General features: G+C 45.0%; 1 protein-coding gene across 2 annotated transcripts in view; it reads right to left on the bottom strand.

The window, feature by feature from the left end:
• The window catches only part of DDX31 (DEAD-box helicase 31), a 157,511-nt gene that overhangs the window by 87,272 nt on the left and 52,207 nt on the right, over nucleotides 1–18,032 (bottom strand). For both annotated transcript variants that reach the window (XM_089675089.1, XM_089675090.1), the window contains exon 14: nucleotides 16,940–16,999. In XM_089675089.1, the coding sequence (XP_089531215.1) occupies nucleotides 16,940–16,999 (60 nt within the window). The remainder of the gene's footprint in view (nucleotides 1–16,939; nucleotides 17,000–18,032) is intronic.

Here is an 18,032-nt window from a genome sequence, read left to right as displayed (position 1 = left end):
ACACCTCGTACATTAATAGGAAAACAAGCTAAATGACAGATCCCTAATGGTGACTGCAGAGCATCTATTAGACTCATCAATACATATAAAGGGACAGTCTGCCTAAAGTTCATAGCTCAGTTATTGGTAGGTATGGGCTGAAGCTGGTGGGTTGAATAAATGAAATAGTTTCCTAAAGAGTAACTACACTTTTGTTGAGAAAAAAATATTCCCCTGGATGATCTGTGTACATTGCAGAGATTTTAACAAACTTTGCTGCAGATTCCTAACTTTTGTAAGGCCCGATTCACACTAGTGCAGGCTGTGCGGCCTGTATTTGCGTGGGTACGGCAGCCCCTTCATTTGAATGGGCTGCTGTGGCAATGTTTCATGCAAGGAAAAGGTCCATGCACCTTTTGCAAACCGCATCCGGACAGAAACCACATGGCCTTTTGACCATGCAGTTCTCGCACCCATGATTACACTGCGGGATGAGATGTGGGGCCATTCAGAAATAATGGCACCCCCCCTTACACAAGGGAAACACAATGTGGCCACGGGTGGTTGCTGTGCGGAAAGGGTAAGATTCCTGCACCATGAACCAGCCTGTAGCCGCAGGGCTAGTGTGAACCAGGGGTTATTCTGAAGAAACAGCTGTCTGTGTTCATGTACAAAGTGAATGTGAATGGGAGGGATTTTATAATGATCAATCAGCTACTGCACCTCTAGGGTTCTAATGAGGAAGGTTGCAGGGTCTGTATCCCTAAAGATGTGCTTTCTCCTTGAGTGTATCTCACCATAAACAATAGCTATAACACAATCAGCGCAAACTCTCACAACCCCTTAAAAATTCTACCAACCACAATGAATTATGCACTGCTCAAAAAAAAAAGGAACACTTTTTAATCAGAGTATAGCATCAAGTCAGTTAAACTCCTGGGATATTGATCTGGTCAGTTAAGTAGCAGAGGGGGTTGTTAATCAGCTTCAGCTGCTTTGGTGTCAATGAAATAACAACAGGTGCACTAGATGGGCAACAAAGAGATGACCCCCAAAACAGGAATGCTTTTACAGGCGGAGGCCACTGAAATTTTTTTTCCCCTACTCATCTTTTCTGACTGTATTTCACTAGTCTTGCATTTGATTAGGGTCAGTGTCACTACTGGTAGCATGAGGCGATACCTGGACCATACAGAGGTTGCACAGGCAGTCCAACTCCTCCAGGATGGCAAATCAATACATGCCATTGCCAAAAGGTTTGCTGTGTCTCCCAGCACAGTCTCAAGAGCATGGAGGAGATTCCAGGAGACAGGCAGTTACACTAGAAGAGCTGGACAGGGCCATAGAAGGTCAGCAGGACCGGTATCTGCTCCTTTTTAAAAGGAGGAACAGGATGAGCACTGCCAGAGCCCTACAAAATGCCCTCCAGCAGGTCCCTGTTGTGAATGTCTCTGACCAATCAGAAACAGACATCATGAGGATGGCTTGAGGGCCCAATGTCCTCTAGTGGGCCCTGTGCTCACTGCCCGGCACCATAAAGCTCGATAGGTATTTGCCATTGAACACCAGAGTTGGCAGGTCCGCCACTGGCGCCCTGTGCTTTTCACAGATGAGAGCAGATTCACCCTGAGCACATGTGACAGACGTGAAAGGGTCTGGAGAAGCCGTGGAGAACATTTTGCTGACCGTAACATCGTTCAGCATGACCGTTTTGGTGGTGGGTCAGTGATGGGGAGGCATATCCATGGAGGGATGCACAGACCTCTACAGGCTAAACAATGGCACTCTGACTGCCATTAGGTGTCGGGATGAAATCCTTGGACCCATTGTCAGACCCTATGCTGGTGTAGTGGGTCCTGGGTTCCTACTGGTGCACGACAATGTCCGACCTCATGTGGCAAGAGTACACAGGCAGTTCCTGGAAAATGAAGGAATTGATACCATTGAATGGCCCCCACGCTCGCCTGACCTAAATCCAATAGAACACCTCTGGGATATCATGTTTCGGTCCATGCAAAGCCACCAGGTTGCACCTCATACTGTCCAGGAACTCAGTGACGCCTTGGTCCAGATCTGGTAGTAAAAACCCCAGGACACCATCCGTCGTCTCATTAGGAGCATGCCCCGGTGTTGTCAGGCATGCATACAAGTACGTGGGGGCCACACAAACTACTGAGTACCATTTTGAGTTGCTGCAATGAAATTTCAGCAAAATGGAATAACCTGCTGCATCATTTTTTCACTTTGATTTTTGGGGTGTCTTTGAATTCAGTCCTCTGTAGGTTGATAGTTTTCTTTTCTATCAAACGATGGGGCATCCTTACATTCCTAACACATTACCTAGTCCAGTATCAGTATAGATATCCACCATGAGATTTTCCCCATTGAGATCTGATGTGTTTTCAAAGTGTTCCTTTAATATTTTGAGCCGTGTATAAATGTGTTGCTAGCTATAACACAATGATGTGGTTTCACAACACCTTCTTCAACCAAAATAAATATACAAAAATTAATGAAGTGCAACACAATTATGTGTTATACCATCAATCAAACAAAAACACATTTCTCTGTGAGTCTTAGTCCATAAACATTCAACATAAAAGGTGAATACACTATATAATATATAAACAGTCCATCACCCCCAAAAAATTGGAATGTGTGCAGTGTTCGGGATTACTGCTGTTTGGATGATACGGATGAACCTGTGCTGAGTTTGTTTGAGGTGAGCAGGTTTTTCACCCAGTTGGTGGAGGTACACAAGTCACTAGAGCAGGGGTGTCCAAACTTTTTTCAAAGAGGGCCAGATTGGATGAAGTGAACATGGTGGAGGGCCGAACATTTTTCCGAACATTCTTTGAACCATTACAATTAAATGCAAATAAATTATTTTATGCCAAGTTAATTGCAAACGACATACTTTTCATTTCATAACATTAAGATCAACTGACAGCTGAGTTTTCACAATGTATTGAAAATAAATTAAAAAAAAACTTACCTGCACTAATATGAAGGGTGAAAAGGGTAGCTGGAGCTGAAGTCTCTGCTCGGCAGCCGGGAGGGGAAGAGAAACACACTTCACGCTGGAAGCCCGGCCCTGACGTCACCACCCTCTGTCGCTCCCAGCGCGGCGCAGTCACGCATGCGCACTGCTCTCAAGCAGAAGACTGTCTGCCACAGAAGGGAGGGCCGTGCGACAGCCGCATTTACACAGACCAGGGAGAACGCGCCGCAGTCAGGCATGCGCACTGCCCTCTGCTCTCAAGCAGAAGACTTTCTGCCATAGAAGGGAGGGCCGTGAGAGGGCCACATTACACAGAGCAGGGAGGGCTGTTGGAGGGCCGTATTAAACCGACCCCCGGGCTGTAAATGGCCCGCGGGCCGGACTTTGGACATGCCTGCACTAGAGGAATGAAGATTGCTGGTCACTAATTGCAGTTTTTGGGGGGCTGGACTATTTATATATACTTTAATTTACCTTTTATATTGAATGTTTATGGACTAAGAATCACAGAGAAATTTGTTTATTTATATTTTTGTTTGATTGATGGTATAAAATATAATTGTATTGCACTTCACTAATTTTTGTATATTTAATTTATGTTGCAGGGGATGCCCAAAATCTGACTTTTATCTTAGTGCAGATTTGTTGGAACTCAAGAAGCCAATCACACAAGCAGGAAATTACATATCTGGGGTGGAGGTTGAGTTCTGTACACCATCTGTATACAGAACGCCTCCAGGTTGCCATAATGCATTGCATTTTACAGAAAATGACAGCGCTGCAGATTGAAAAATAAAGGTCATTTTTAATAACATCCAATTACAATCTGATGTGTGAAGCAATTGTAAATGCAATTTTTTTTTAATTTGCTTTTTTCCTCCACAAAAGTGGAGTTACCCTTTAAATCTCTCAGGGATTTCATGGGCAAGATTTCCCCTACCAAACTTCCCAGCTGTGTCCTCTCTGCCAAGGTGCCCCCTCCTTCTCTGCCCCAGGGGAGTATCACTCCTCCTGCTGCACTCTCTGTAATGTAACAAATGAAAAATCAATTAGGGCCTTGTAATGGCCACAGCAGGTGTAAAGAGATGAGAAGTCAGGTGCTGCAATCTTTCCATTAGAATCCCGAGGGATATAAGTAGGTGGGCGATTTATCCCACCAAAATCTGCACAAAACTGAAATTAGTTGCGGGTAAACTGAAGCTGACCTATTCACTCATGAAAATTTCAAGTATATGTGAACCATTACCTAGTAAAGCAACCCATCCAGTTTAAAATAGAAATGAAAGGCCAAACATTTGTTTATAGATATAAAAAAGGGATAAAATGTTTTTTCTTTATAAGTGATCACATAATCTAGGTTCTCAGATGCATAAGGAGCTCAGAAAGCTGGGTGAGGAGAAACAGCAGAATACTGAACTTCCCAGTGAATGGGGGGCATGTCAGCACAAGTCTGATCACTGGAGGACAGGCAGGCTGTGCACCCAGCACAGTCAGAAAACTGACCATGTTGGGATGAATGTGCTCTCAAGCCTAGCGTGGTTAGTTTGAAATAGGAAAGCAGAGGGACTGGCAGAAACAAAAGATATTGCATACAAAGGAAACAATACAAAGAGAACAGAATAATTTTTAACCACTTGCTCTCCAGAGGATTTACCCCCCTTCCTGACCAGGCCATTTTTTGCGATATGATGCTGCATTATTCTAACTGACAATTCCGCGCTCATGCAATGCAGCACTCAAATGAAATTTATGTCCTTTTTCCCCACAAATAGAGATTTCTTTCGGTGGTATTTGATCGCCTCTGCGGTTTTTATTTTTTGCGCTATAAAAAAGAAAAAAACAAAAGGCCGCCAATTTTGAGGAAACAAAACTATATTTTTGCTATTAAAAATGTCCAGTAATTTTTTTTTTTTAAATCAAATTTTGCCATAAATTTAGGCCAAAATGTATCCTGCTACATGTCTTTGCTAAAAAAAAAATAAATCCCAAAAATACATGTAAATTAATTGGTTTACGTGAAAGTTATAGCGTTTACAAAGGGCAGTATAGATACTGCAATTTTTTTGTCATACTCGTAATGGCAGCGATTTGCGACTTATAGCGGGACTGTGGGGGGCATTCTGACACTGGGGGGAGGGGGAAACTGACTAACTCTCACGGAAATCCCCAGTGACACTAATACAGTAATCAGTGCTAATAAAAAACACTGACACTGTACTAATGGCACTGGGCAGGAAGGAGTTAATATCTGGGGTGATCAGTGTGCTGTTTCACTGTCTGCGGTTTGTGTTCTTTACACTGTAAGCACACTGCTTTGTATGGCTCTGCTATGCAGAGCCATACAAAGCAGCGTGCAGGAGCTGAGAAGGGAGAAATCTGTATTGTTTACACACAGGTCTCTCCCCATCCGAGATGCACGGTGATCGCTGGGTGCCAGTGGGGAATCACAGGCCGGGACTTGGTGATTGATAACCGAGGCCACCAATGGCGTGTGCACCCCCCTACCCGAAAATGCAAAATCATGTATATATATATATATATATATGTGATTTTGCACACCCCTTCTGCCCCGTAGCAGTATTTCTGCTATACAGTTGCAAGAAAAAGTATGTGAAACCCTTGTGATTACGTGGAGTTTTGCATGAATTGGGCATATAATGTGCTCTGAACGTCATCTAAGTCACAACAATAGAAGAACACAGTCTGCTGAACATAATACTACACAAACATTAGATGTTGCCATGGTTTAATTGCACATAACATGTAAACATTCACAGTGCAGGGAGGAAAAAGTATATGAGGCCCTAGCTTAATGACTTCTCCCAGGGCTAATTGGAGCCAGGAGTGAGCCAACCTTGACTCCAATCAGTATGATGATATTGGATGTGTTGCTGACAGCTGTCCTGCCCTTAAAAAACACACACCTGTTTTGGGTTTACTGGTTTCAAGAAGCACTGTCTGATGTGAACCATGCCTCGCAGAAAAGAGCTCTCAGAAGACCTACGATCAAGAATTGTTGACTTGCATGAAGCTGGAAAGGGTTACAAAAGTATCTCCAAAAGCCTTGATGTTCATGTGTCCACGGTAGGACAGACTGTCTACAAATGGAGAAAGTTTAGCACGGTTGCTTCTCTCCCTAGGCGTGGTCGTCCTGTAAAAATGACGCAAGAGCACAGCGCAGAATGCTGCATGAGGTAAAGAAGAATCCCAGAGTGTCAGCTAAAGACCTACAGAAATCTCTGGCACATGCTAACATTTTTGTTGACACATCTACAATAAGGAAAACATTAAACAAGAATGGAGTACATGGGAGGACACCACGGAGGAAGCCATTGCTGTCCAAAAAGAATATTGCAGCACGTTTGAAGTTTGCAAAAGAGCACCTGGATGTTCCACAGCACTACTGGCAAAATATACTGTGGACAGATGAAACCAAGATTGAGTTGTTTGGGAAGAACACACAACACTATGTGTGGAGAAAAAAAGGCACAGCACACCAACATCAAAACCTCATCCCCACTGTAAAACATGGCGGAGGGAGTATCATGGTTTGGGGCTGCTTTGCTGCCTCAGGGCCTGGACAGATTGTTGTCATTGATGGGAAAATAAATTCCAGAGTTTATCAAGACATTTTGCAGGAAACTGTACGACCATCTGTCCGCCAACTGAAGCTCCGCAGAGGATGGGTGATGCAACAGGACAATGACCCAAAGCATACAAGTAATTCAACAAAACAATGGCTGCAACAGCACAGAATACGCCTTCTGGAGTGGCCCAGTCAGAGTCCTGACCTCAACCCCATTGAAATGCTGTGGCATGACCTTAAGAGAGCGATTCACACCAGACATCCCAAGAATATTGCTACACTGAAACAGTTTTGTGAAGAGGAGTGGTCCAAAATTACTCCAGATCGTTGTGCAGGTCTGATCTGCAGCTACAGGAAACGTTTGCTTGAGGTTATTGCTGCCAAAGGAGGGTCAACCAGTTAATAAGTCCAAAGGTTCACATACTTTTTCCTCCCTGCACTGTGAATGTTTACATGTTATGTGCAATTAAACCATGGCAACATCTAATGTTTGTGTAGTATTATGTTCAGCAGACTGTGTTCTTCTATTATTGTGACTTAGATGACGTTCAGAGCACATTTTATGCCCAATTCATGCAAAACTCCACGTAATCCCAAGGTTCACATACTTTTTCTTGCAACTGTAGGGTGGCAGGAAAATGGTTAACACAAGGTACACATATCAGGAATATGAAATGTTGGGTTAACTTATTCTTCAAATTAGTGTGGCCATCCCTGCTTAACAGAAAACGATTGTTTAATTGATGTCTGTCAATGGGATAAGCTGGAAAACTTTTGTCAATCAGCATCTGCAACTGCTTGTCGACATATTCTGACAGTGGCAGTTCCGCTGTCAGAATACAATGTCCCGGCGGGGTGGGTGGGATTCCTACATCCACCTTTGTGTGAATTGAGGAATCTGTTTTTTATTTGGCTCCTGGACTGAATCAAAAGAAAACTAACTGTCCATGGCAGGGGCGGACTGACAACTCATGGGGCCCTCAGGCAATAGGGGATCATGGGACCCTTGTGTCCTTGCCCACACTCAAACCACACCCAAAAAAGCCTATGAAAAGATACCAGGGGTATCTCATGGGGCCCCCTACTGACCCCAGGCCCTTGGGCAGTGCCTGAGTGCCCGAATGGTCAGTTCACCCCTGGTCCATGGCCAGCCTAAAGTGTCATTAAACCACATCATTAAAAACTACCAGTAAATGCTGTATGACATGCTTTGATTCATTTTCTGTATTCCGCAAAAAAAACCAAAAACAAAAAAAAAACCTGGTTGATCCTGCTGTTCTCTATCTCCCTCTACTGTCCATGTCCCCAATGCAGTTGGGGATTTAGGAGAGCAGTGTTGGCAGCTAGTGAACATGCTCGGTTTTAAGTGTATTTCTACCCCGAGCATTCCTTCCCTAACCACATCTGAGCAGCCCATGTGACTATAGAGTCATACGTGGGCGTATACACAGTGGCAAATGACAGCCCACTCCATCCCTCCTTCTCCATGCCCACTAACCAGCTAAACACAATGGCTGTGGGATAGTACATCTTGATTGGTGGAGGCTTCACCTCCCTGTTATTCTAAAGACATAGGCTGGAGGGGCTTGACACAGCTTGTGACTGGCAGAAATCTATCCACACCATATTATTGCCAAAAATAACAAAGATTTGATATCAAATACATATTTTTATGATGATTAAAAACCATTTATTTATTTTTCTCTGTATTCCAAAGGCAGTTTTTACATGTGACCAGCAGCAGAGGACTAGAAGATCCCCTGCTTATGCTTCCCTGCAGACAGGCTGGAAAAGAGCTGGGTCATGTAACAGCTGTGTGTCGATTAGGAAAAAAGGTACTTAGATTTCTTTTTTAAATTAAAATAATGACAGTGCCATCATCCATATACAGAAAGGAAAATGATCATGTAAATTAAACAGTGTGTGCTTAGTATCACTTTAAAGCGGAGTTCTACCTGAAAAGAAAAAAAATAATTCAGCAGATACAAAAACTGTAGCTGCTGACTTTTAAAAACAGCCAATTACCTGTCCCTCGGTCCCGTGGTGTGTCCCCCACAGCTCGTTTCACTGGCCGTCCTGTATTCCAGGAGGCCGGCATCTTCAGTGTGGGTACCTGGCTATGACAGCTTGCGGCTTCACAGCCGGGTACCCACTGCGCATTCGCAAGAAGCGCTGTGCTTTCTGAATGGCCCTGTAGTCTTCTGGGACCTGTCATGTGTCCCAGAAGACTACGGGGAGGGAGGGGGGAGGACAACTTCCGTTTCCTATCGCCTAGGGGATCGCAGTGGGAATGGGTACCTGCCAACTTTGGGTACCCGCTTCCCAAAGGTGCCAATCCTTAATGGGGAGCGGGGGGACAAAGCATTAAAGCGGAACTTCCCCTTTTGGGTGGAGCTCTGCTTTAACTCTTTAAATTAAGCCTGATAGGAATACAGGGTGGCTATTGCTGGAGTCTTGATAATGCTACTTTTCTGGCTTCAATGCATCAATCACTGGAATGAGCATGCAGCAAGTGAAGTCACAGCGCAGTCATAACATCCGGCATGTATACATGTCCCAGGTCAAAGTGAGAAGATCAGCATAACAACCAACAAACTAACCATTTCTAGAAGGAGATCAGAAAAGTCAAGCCTTGTATTTTTCTCAAAGCATGTTTCCTTGCAAGCTGGCTGATGATATAAAAAGGAGAGGCAGTGCGGCTGAAGTCATGAGCGCATTTGCAGAGTGTGCAGCCAGAGCTGCAGCATCAGCATGGGGTGAATCACGAAGCTGACACTCCGCTGATCCAATCTCAGACTGCAGCAGTATTTAGTGCAGCCACCTTGCCCAACGCTGGCATGGCGCCCATCTACAGCTCATCTTTACCGTGGGTGTGAAGAGAAGGGGAGGGGGGGGGGGCGAGATGCAAAAAGGTCATTTAGAAAATGTTTTACTGTTTACTCAGCCAGGCTAACTCATGTTGCCATATTCTGGCACCTCCAGCCAAGTGCCTTGGCCTCCCTTGCTCGCCTCAGCCTGACTTTATTACGCAGCCCAATCTGTCGCCGTAACGGCGGGGGACGCCTCCCTGCTGGTGGCTCTCCGCGTTCAGCAATAATGACTTTTGGCAGGACGGAAAGGGCGAGACGGCTGCCTGGATTTCTCTGGCGGAGGCTCCGAGCCCCTGCTCGCCCCACTAGCTGCCATACTTGGTGAGCTTCGACGGCAAATAAATGAGTCATTTTAATCCGGCTGACAGGCGGGCACCAGAGCAAGCTGACTTCCATCTGCGCCATCCGGGGTTGACGGAGGAAGCTCAAGCGAGCGGAACTAAATCTGAAACGTCAAGACGAGTCAAAGTCGTAACGGTGCCTGCAATTTCAAGCGGAATCTGGCTGGGAAACGATCGCCGCCAATAGCTGAATCCGAAGTGTTTATAAGCATAATTTGGCCATTACTTCAGCAATGTCATGGCCAGACACCTTGCCAATCCCATCGGAGCACAAGGCAATTTTCATTAAAGGTAAACTCCAGCTAGGACACAAGTCTACTGTAAAAGCAGATCAACTACTGACTTCTATCTGATTGGAAGCCGGGGTAGTACAAACGCAATGATAAAGATTTTTGATCAATTCCCAATGGCAGAAATTAAAAGGGACATTGTTACTTGCCATGCCACTCCCTGAAGTGACCAGAAAACACATCTCTGTGATCCCATAATGAATGGTTATGTGATGAAATGCCTAGACATTTGTCACATGATCTCCGTTCAAGAGGAGAATCTGAGTTCAGATTGGCTACTTACATCATGAAAGATCATGTGATGAAATGCCTAGACATTTTGTCACATGATCTCCGTTCAAGAGGAGAATCTGAGTTCAGATTGGCTACTTACATCATGAAAGATCATGTGATCAAATGCCTAGACATTTTGTCACATGATCTCCGTTCAAGAGGAGAATCTGAGTTCAGATTGGCTACTTACATCATGAGAGATCATGTGATCAAATGCCTAGGCATTTTGTCACATGATCTCCGTCCAAGAGGAGAATCTGAGTTCAGATTGGCTAATTAGATCATGGGAGATCGTGTGATCAAATGCCTAGGCATTTTGTCATATGATCTCCGTCCAAGAGGAGAATCTGAGTTCAGATTGGCTACTTACATCATGAGAGATCATATGATCAAATGCCTAGACATTTTGTCACATGATCTCCGTCCAAGAGGAGAATCTGAGTTCAGATTGGCTAATTAGATCATGGGAGATCGTGCGATCAAATGCTTAGGCATTTTGTTACATGATCTTCTTCCAAGAGGACAATCTGAGTTCAGATTGGCAAATTAGATCATGAGAGATCATGTGATCAAATGCCTAGGCATTTTGTCACATGAGCTCCGTTCAAGAGGAGAATCTGAGTTCAGATTGGCTAATGAGAGATCATGTGATCAAATGCTTAGGCACTTGGGTATCTGACTTCTGTTGGAATGCAGGTACAAGAGATCAAATGATGAAATGCCAAGACAGAAGGTCATCTGATCTCAAAGGAAGGGGATGGATGACGCTGACCATACACAGATCAGTTTTCTTTTCCAATACATTTTTGTTGGCTGTCAATCATTAAATTGACTGCTCTCAAATGAAAACGGCCACAGACGGATCGAAATTTGGCCAGTCCCTGCTGAACCGCCCAATTCTCGATCCATCTATGACCAGCTTATGGTTTCATGCACACTAGACTTTTTTGCTATCTCTCCTCGTGGCAACATTGTTTTGGCAGAAAAACCGCTTGGCGCATGTAAATGCGTGTAATACATTTAGATATGTTTAGGCGCGTCAAGCGTTTGGGAGTTAATTCATTTCACTTGCCAGACTAATCATTTACGTTTTTGTTGCTGCTCTTTAGGGCGTGTGGCGTTTTATTTTTTTTTTCCTGCCTCTAAACTCCTATGTGTGTATGGACATATAGGCGAACAAGCAGGGGCATTTAGAGAAGGAAAAGAAAAAAAAAACGCCAGACGCCCTTAAGAGCAGCATCAACAATGTCCAGTGCACATGCGGCCTAAGAATTTTGAATGGCAGCACATGCTTACTTTTGGGTTTAATACCGCTTTAGGACAGGAAATGTATAATTGGCTCAATCACCAGGTGAAAATAAAGGGAAAAAAAGCCTAAAAAAAAAAAGAAAACAAATGCAACCACCACATCTAGGGTTGGGTTTAATACCTGGGGCAACATAGTGGCTAAATGATTAGCACTTCCGCCTGGCAGTACTAGTGTCATTGGTTCGAATTCCAACCATGGCATCACCTGCTTGGAGTTTGCACGTTAACCCTATGCCTGCGTGGGTTTCCTTCGGGTACTCCGGTTTCCTTCCACACTTCATAGACATGCTGCTAGGCTAAAGTGGAGCTTCACCCAAAAGGGGAAGTTCCGCTTTAAGGACTGCTCCCCCGCTCACCATTAAGGATTGGCACCTTTGGGGAGCGGGTACCCGAATTTGACAGGTACCTGCTCCCACTTCTGGTCCGATTGCCTAGGCGATCGGAACAGAAGGTGTCATCCCTCCCTGTAGTCTTTTGGGACATGTGACAGGTCCCAGAAGACTACAGGACCATTCACGAATCGCAGCGCTGCTCGCGCATGCGCAGTGGGTACCCGGCTGTGAAGCCGCAAGCTATCACAGCCGGGTGCCCACACTGAAGATGCCGGCCTCCTGGAATACAGGACGGCCAGTGAAACGAGCTGCGGGGGACACACCTCGGGACAGGTAAGTGGCACCTTTGGGGAGCGGGTACCCGAAGTTGACAGGTACCCTTTCCCACTGCGATCCCCTAGGCAACAGGAAACGGAAGTTGTCCTCCCTCCCCGTAGTCTTCTGGGACACGACAGGTCCCAGAAGACTACAGGGCCATTCACAAAGCTCAGCGCTTCTCGCGCATGTGCAGTGGGTACCCGGCTGTGAAGCCGCAAGCTATCACAGCCGGGTGCCCACGTTGAAGATGTCGGCCTCCTGGAATACAGTGAAACGAGCTGCGGGGAACAGATCACGGGACAGTGGGACAGGTAAGTGGCTGTATTTTAAAAGTCAGTAGCTACAGTTTTTGTAGCTGCTGACTTTTATTTTTTGAGTGGAACTCCGCTTTAAGTGGATCCTGTCTAATTTGGCCCTAGTATGTGTATGCATGAATATGAATTAGGGATCTTAGATTGTATGCACCTTGAGGGTTAGGGACTGATGTGAATGTACAATGTATATATATGTAAAGAACTGCGTAAATTCAGGGCGCTATAAAAGTACCTGAAATAAATAAATAAAAATGGGCCGATACCCCCCCATTCAGTCTAGGCATCATGGCAGCGTCTGCCGTGGGATCCAGAAACAGTACCGGCTGCTGTATTTCAGGCCATTCGTCACCTCCAGTTCCAGGAGCTGGGCAATCAGGGTGGTTGGAGATAACAAATCTCCGACTTTCAACAGGGTGGGACTTGCTGCAGGATAAAACTGCATAGTGTTTTTACTGCCCATTTCATTTTTCACAATATACAACTGCATGACATCCTGCTGTAGGCAAAACATTTTCTGATACGATATTCTACCAAATAGTTAAACTACAAAAGAGCCAGAGACAGGTAATCCGTATATTCCTGGATTTTCCGCTTAGCTTAGAACACACAAAGGGCAAAGATGAGCCCCTGAAGCCTCCTCTATGGCACAGAAGAGGTTAAGTATTGCTCCGCCTCCCTTTCTGCAGTCGGCTAAGCTGTTTTTTCGGCACTAATTACTCCAGATAGCTGTAATTTACAAGTTGGTGGTGGGTCGGAAGGCTCCAAGCTTCACACGTCCTCCGATCAACAGCTGCCACTATTAGAAAGCTAATTGCGCAGCCTTCTGTAGCATGCAGCAGGATGGCTGCCTGTGCGATGGAGGCCACAAACTGGCTGCTGCTGAAGAGTGCCAGAGCCGCCGAGAAGCGGCATCAAACTCCACCGTCTCCTGCCAGTGGAGGGGAGATGAAGGACATTCAAGGACCGGGCAGAGTAAGAAGTCAATGCTTGAAGGAAGAACTTCATTGTTTCTATTAGGATGGCAGCACAATGCCATAGCAGATCTGACATTAAAATTCACTTTTCATACGTACGTTCTCCAAGATACGTTAGTTCCTAACCCCAGACACTACTAAACAACTCGTTCACTCCCTTATTATCTCAAGTCTGGACTACTGCAACTCCCTTCTCACCGGCCTACCTCATCGCAGACTATCCCCGCTTCAGTCTATCCTGAACTCAGTGGCCAGACTCATCCACCTTACCAACTGCTCCATATCTGCCACCCCCCTCTGTCATTCCCTCCACTGCCTCCCGATTGCCCAACGCATTCAATTCAAACTACTAACACAAACAATGCCATTCATAACACTGCCCCAAACTACCTCACCGACCTGATACCCCAATACCACCCAACCCGTACTCTTCGCTCCTCACAAGACCTCCTACTTTCTAGCTCCCTGGTCTCCACCTCCCACGCCCGACTGCAGGACTTCTCCAGGACTTCCCCCATCCTCTGGAACTCACTACCCCAACGCATCAGACTGTCACCTACCCTCCTCACCTTTAGGCGCACCCTGAAAACCCATCTCTTCAGGGAAGCCTACCCCACCCTCACCTACCAGCCGATCTCCTCCACTCCTCCTACCACTCCATCCCCCACAGCCATTTCCTCCTGTACCACTATCCCCTCCCTCCTAGATTGTAAGCTCCAAGGTGCAGGGCCCTCGAACCCCTCGTGTATTGTATTGTTACTGTATTGTCTCATGTTCTGTCCCCCACTATAATGTACAGCGCTGAGCAGACCTTTTAGCGCTATATAAATACTGTATAATAATAATATAATAATATGAACTGAATGTGCATGTACCAGAATCACCAATTTTTTTTTGGGTGGAAGAGGTGCCTTTTCTTGCCATAAATACAAAACAGCTACTGCCAGGTAGTGGTGCGCTTGGGCATGTTCAGACCCTAGTCCATACCCCCCTGAGCGAGGCCACCAGGAATTTGTCACTGTACTAGGCCAAGGAATTTGTCGATCCAAGGCAAGCCCTTGTATATATGTGGCTGTGGGGCGGGGAACCCTGGCAGGCCCTCTCAGGTGGGTTCGGAAGAGGATCCGAACATGCCTGAGCTCATCCATACTGCCAAGCTCCGTCACGTGAGCTAAAACCTGGGCAGCTTAGCTTAGAAGTGTGCGGTTACCAGAAGCATTACAAGTGTTTGCATGATTTTCAATCAGATAGGCTCTACGAGGCGGTATCAAAAAGTGTCCCACTCTAATCAGCTAATTAAGCCATAACACCTGCAAAGGGTTCCTGAGCCTTTAAATGGTCTCTCAGTCTGGTTCAGTAGGAATCACAATCATGGGAAAGACTGCTGACCTGACAGTTGTGCAGAAAACCATCATTGACACCCTCAATAAGGAGGGAAAGCCTCAAAAGGTAATTGCAAAAGAAGTTGGATGTTTCCAAAGTGCTGTATCAAAGCACATTAATAGAAAGTTATGTGGAAGGGAAAAGTGTGGAAGAAAAAGGTGCACAAGCAGCAGGGATGACCGCAGCCTGGAGAGGATTGTCAGGAAAAGGCCATTCAAAAGTGTTGGGGACTTTCACAAGGAGTGGACTGAGGCTGGAGTCAGTGCATCAAGAGCCACCACACACAGACGGATCCAAATGTCTTATTCCTCTTGTCAAGCCGGTCCTGAACAACAAAAAACGTCAGAAGCGTCTTACCTAGGCTAAAGAAAAACAGACCTGGTCTGTTGCTCAGTGGTCCAAAGTCCTCTTTTCTGATGAGAGCAACTTTTGCATCTCATTTGGAAACCAAGGACCCAGAGTATGGAGGAAGAATGGAGAGGCGCACACTGCAAGATGCTTGAAGTCCAGTGTGAAGTTTCCACAGTCTGTGTTGATTTGGGGAGCCATGTCATCTGCTGGTGTTGGTCCACTGTGCTTCATTAAGTCCAGGGTCAATGCAGCCGTCTACCAGGGGATTTTGGAGCACTTCATGCTTCCTTCCGCAGACAAGCTTTATGGGGATGCTGACTTCATTTTCCAGCAGAACTTGGCACCTGCCCACACTGCCAAAAGCACCAAAACCTAGTTCAATGACCGTGGGATTACTGTGCTTGATTGGCCAGCAAACTCGCCTGACAATCTATGGGGCATTGCCACGAGAAAGATGAGAGACATGAGACCGAACAATGCAGAAGAGCTGAAGGCCGCTATTGAAGCATCCTGGTCTTCCATAACACCTCAGCAGTGCCACAGGCTGATAGCTTCCATGCCACGCCGCATTGAGGCAGTAATTGCTGCAAAAGGGGCCCAAACCAAGTACTGAGTACATTTGCATGCCTATACTTTTCAGAGGTCCGATATTGTTCTATGTACAATCCTTGTTTTATTGATTGCATGTAATATTCTAATTTTCTGAGATTGTGGATTTGGGGTTTTCATGAGCTGTAAGCCATAATCATCACAATTATGACAAATCACGGCTTGAACTATCTTGCTTTGCATGTAATGAGTCTATCTCATATATTAGTTTCACCTTTTAAGTTGCATTACTGAAATAAATAAATTTTTGCATGATATTCTAATTTTTCGAGTTTCACCTGTACATGGAGGTATGGAGCAGTCTAAGGCTACATGTCTCCACCAACCAACGCCCACTGACGCATTTCTTCGTGCCCACCAGGTCTTTGTCAATGGGTCCTATGAAGAATCTCTGGTGGGTGGGACAGAATCTCTGGTCTGGTGGGGGCGTGGTTTGGCGCAGACATGCAGACTGAGGCTGCTCTTTACCTCCATGTAGCACAAGCTGGTTGGTAAAGCGGCGGTCCCTCTATTTATGTATGTGTTACTTTCTGGATTGGTATAACGACACGCCGGTATCCCGTTTAGCTGTCAATCTAGAGAAGAGGTCCTCTTCAGCTTTGAGCATCGCTGTAAGCATGTTAACCCACATCCTAAGAACAATGTTTATTCAAAGGGATCCCTAGGATGCTTTCTTTGTTACATCTTTGTATAAAGAGAGCCCTGTGGCACCAGGAGGAGAAGATAGATTGTCCAGTTTTCTTGTTCAGGTTAAAAATGCCTGGATGAATTTATTTTTTACTCTATGAATGTCCTTAACTGTCATTTTTGCAGCACTTGGAAAGAAAAAAAAATGGGGGGGATTTATCACAACTGGACCAGACAGAATCTGAAGCAGCTGTGCAATGCAACCAATGAGCTTCTATCTTCTGCTTGTTGCATTGGGCTTTGAAAATGAAAGATTGAAGCTGATTGGTTGCCTGCAGTTTTGATAACGTTCCCTTAGAGGGTTATGCAGCTCAGGTACTCACCGTGCATAGCAATATCCCAGCTTTGGCTTCACTGAATTGCTGGAAAACCTCTGTCCTTTCCTATAAAAAGAAAAAAAAAAGAAGAATGGATGATATGATAGACAACATGTGCATTTTAATTCAAAGTGAATCTCTATTTTCCCATCTAGGACTCAAACTCTTAACCCAGAAAGAAAGGAGAACGTAGTGACAGGTAATCATAGAAAGAATGGATGGAACCACAGCGACCATCGGGGCACCGGGCATCCAACATATGCAAAAGTGCATTGGATGCTGAAAATTCTTTGGACACTGTAAACTGCAGTCACCACCCACTGGATTGGTTTTACTGAAGTATATCTAAAGCCAAAAGTTTTCTTTTTAGCCTTGGATAAAATAGATAAAATAGGGGAAGGTTTAACTCTTGTTTAAGTATATTTTTGTGTCTATGTCCTGTTAGTAAGGTTTCACTTTACTCCTTTTTCTTGGAAATGCAATTTTCCACTTGGCGCTTTCAACTAAAGTATATAGAACAATTGTATTTTGTCAAGTCAGATGGTGCCGACGGGGGGCACCCACGTCTCAAATTTTGGCTGATTCAGCATGAACTGCCCAGAATTCTAGCTGTGTATGGAAACCCTAAGACTTGAACACTTTATAGCACAACTATGAAGGAAGCGGTAATTGCATATGTAATAATCATGAACATATATCATTTATAAGCCTTGATTTAGGAAGTACAGTGGCTTAGCAGTTAGCACTTGTGCCTGGGGTTCTTGCTTTGGAAAGCAACAGGAAGTAAGAGAAAATCTATGGAAAATGATGGGAAATCTCCTCTTATACAGCTGTCACCGGAACAGGTGTCCTGAAGATATCCAAGCAGGACATTTTGACAATTGTGAATGTATAGAATCCAAATACTGAATGCTATTATTACGTGTATTACAAACAGTGTATGGAGCACACTAGTTTTCAAGATAGTGGTCCTTTTATATCCTGAAAATGCAGGGTAAGAAAGCAGCCAAAAAGTATATATATATATATATATATGTGTGTGTGTGTGTGTGTGCATGTTTGTGAATATATATATATATATACACACACAGCGGTGTAT

Source organism: Staurois parvus, unplaced genomic scaffold (genome assembly GCF_062004578.1).
Source record: "Staurois parvus isolate SC_StPar_1 unplaced genomic scaffold, SC_StPar_1.0 ptg000154l, whole genome shotgun sequence".
Taxonomy (NCBI): domain Eukaryota; kingdom Metazoa; phylum Chordata; class Amphibia; order Anura; family Ranidae; genus Staurois; species Staurois parvus.
This window is presented reverse-complemented; position numbering and strand designations above follow the sequence as displayed.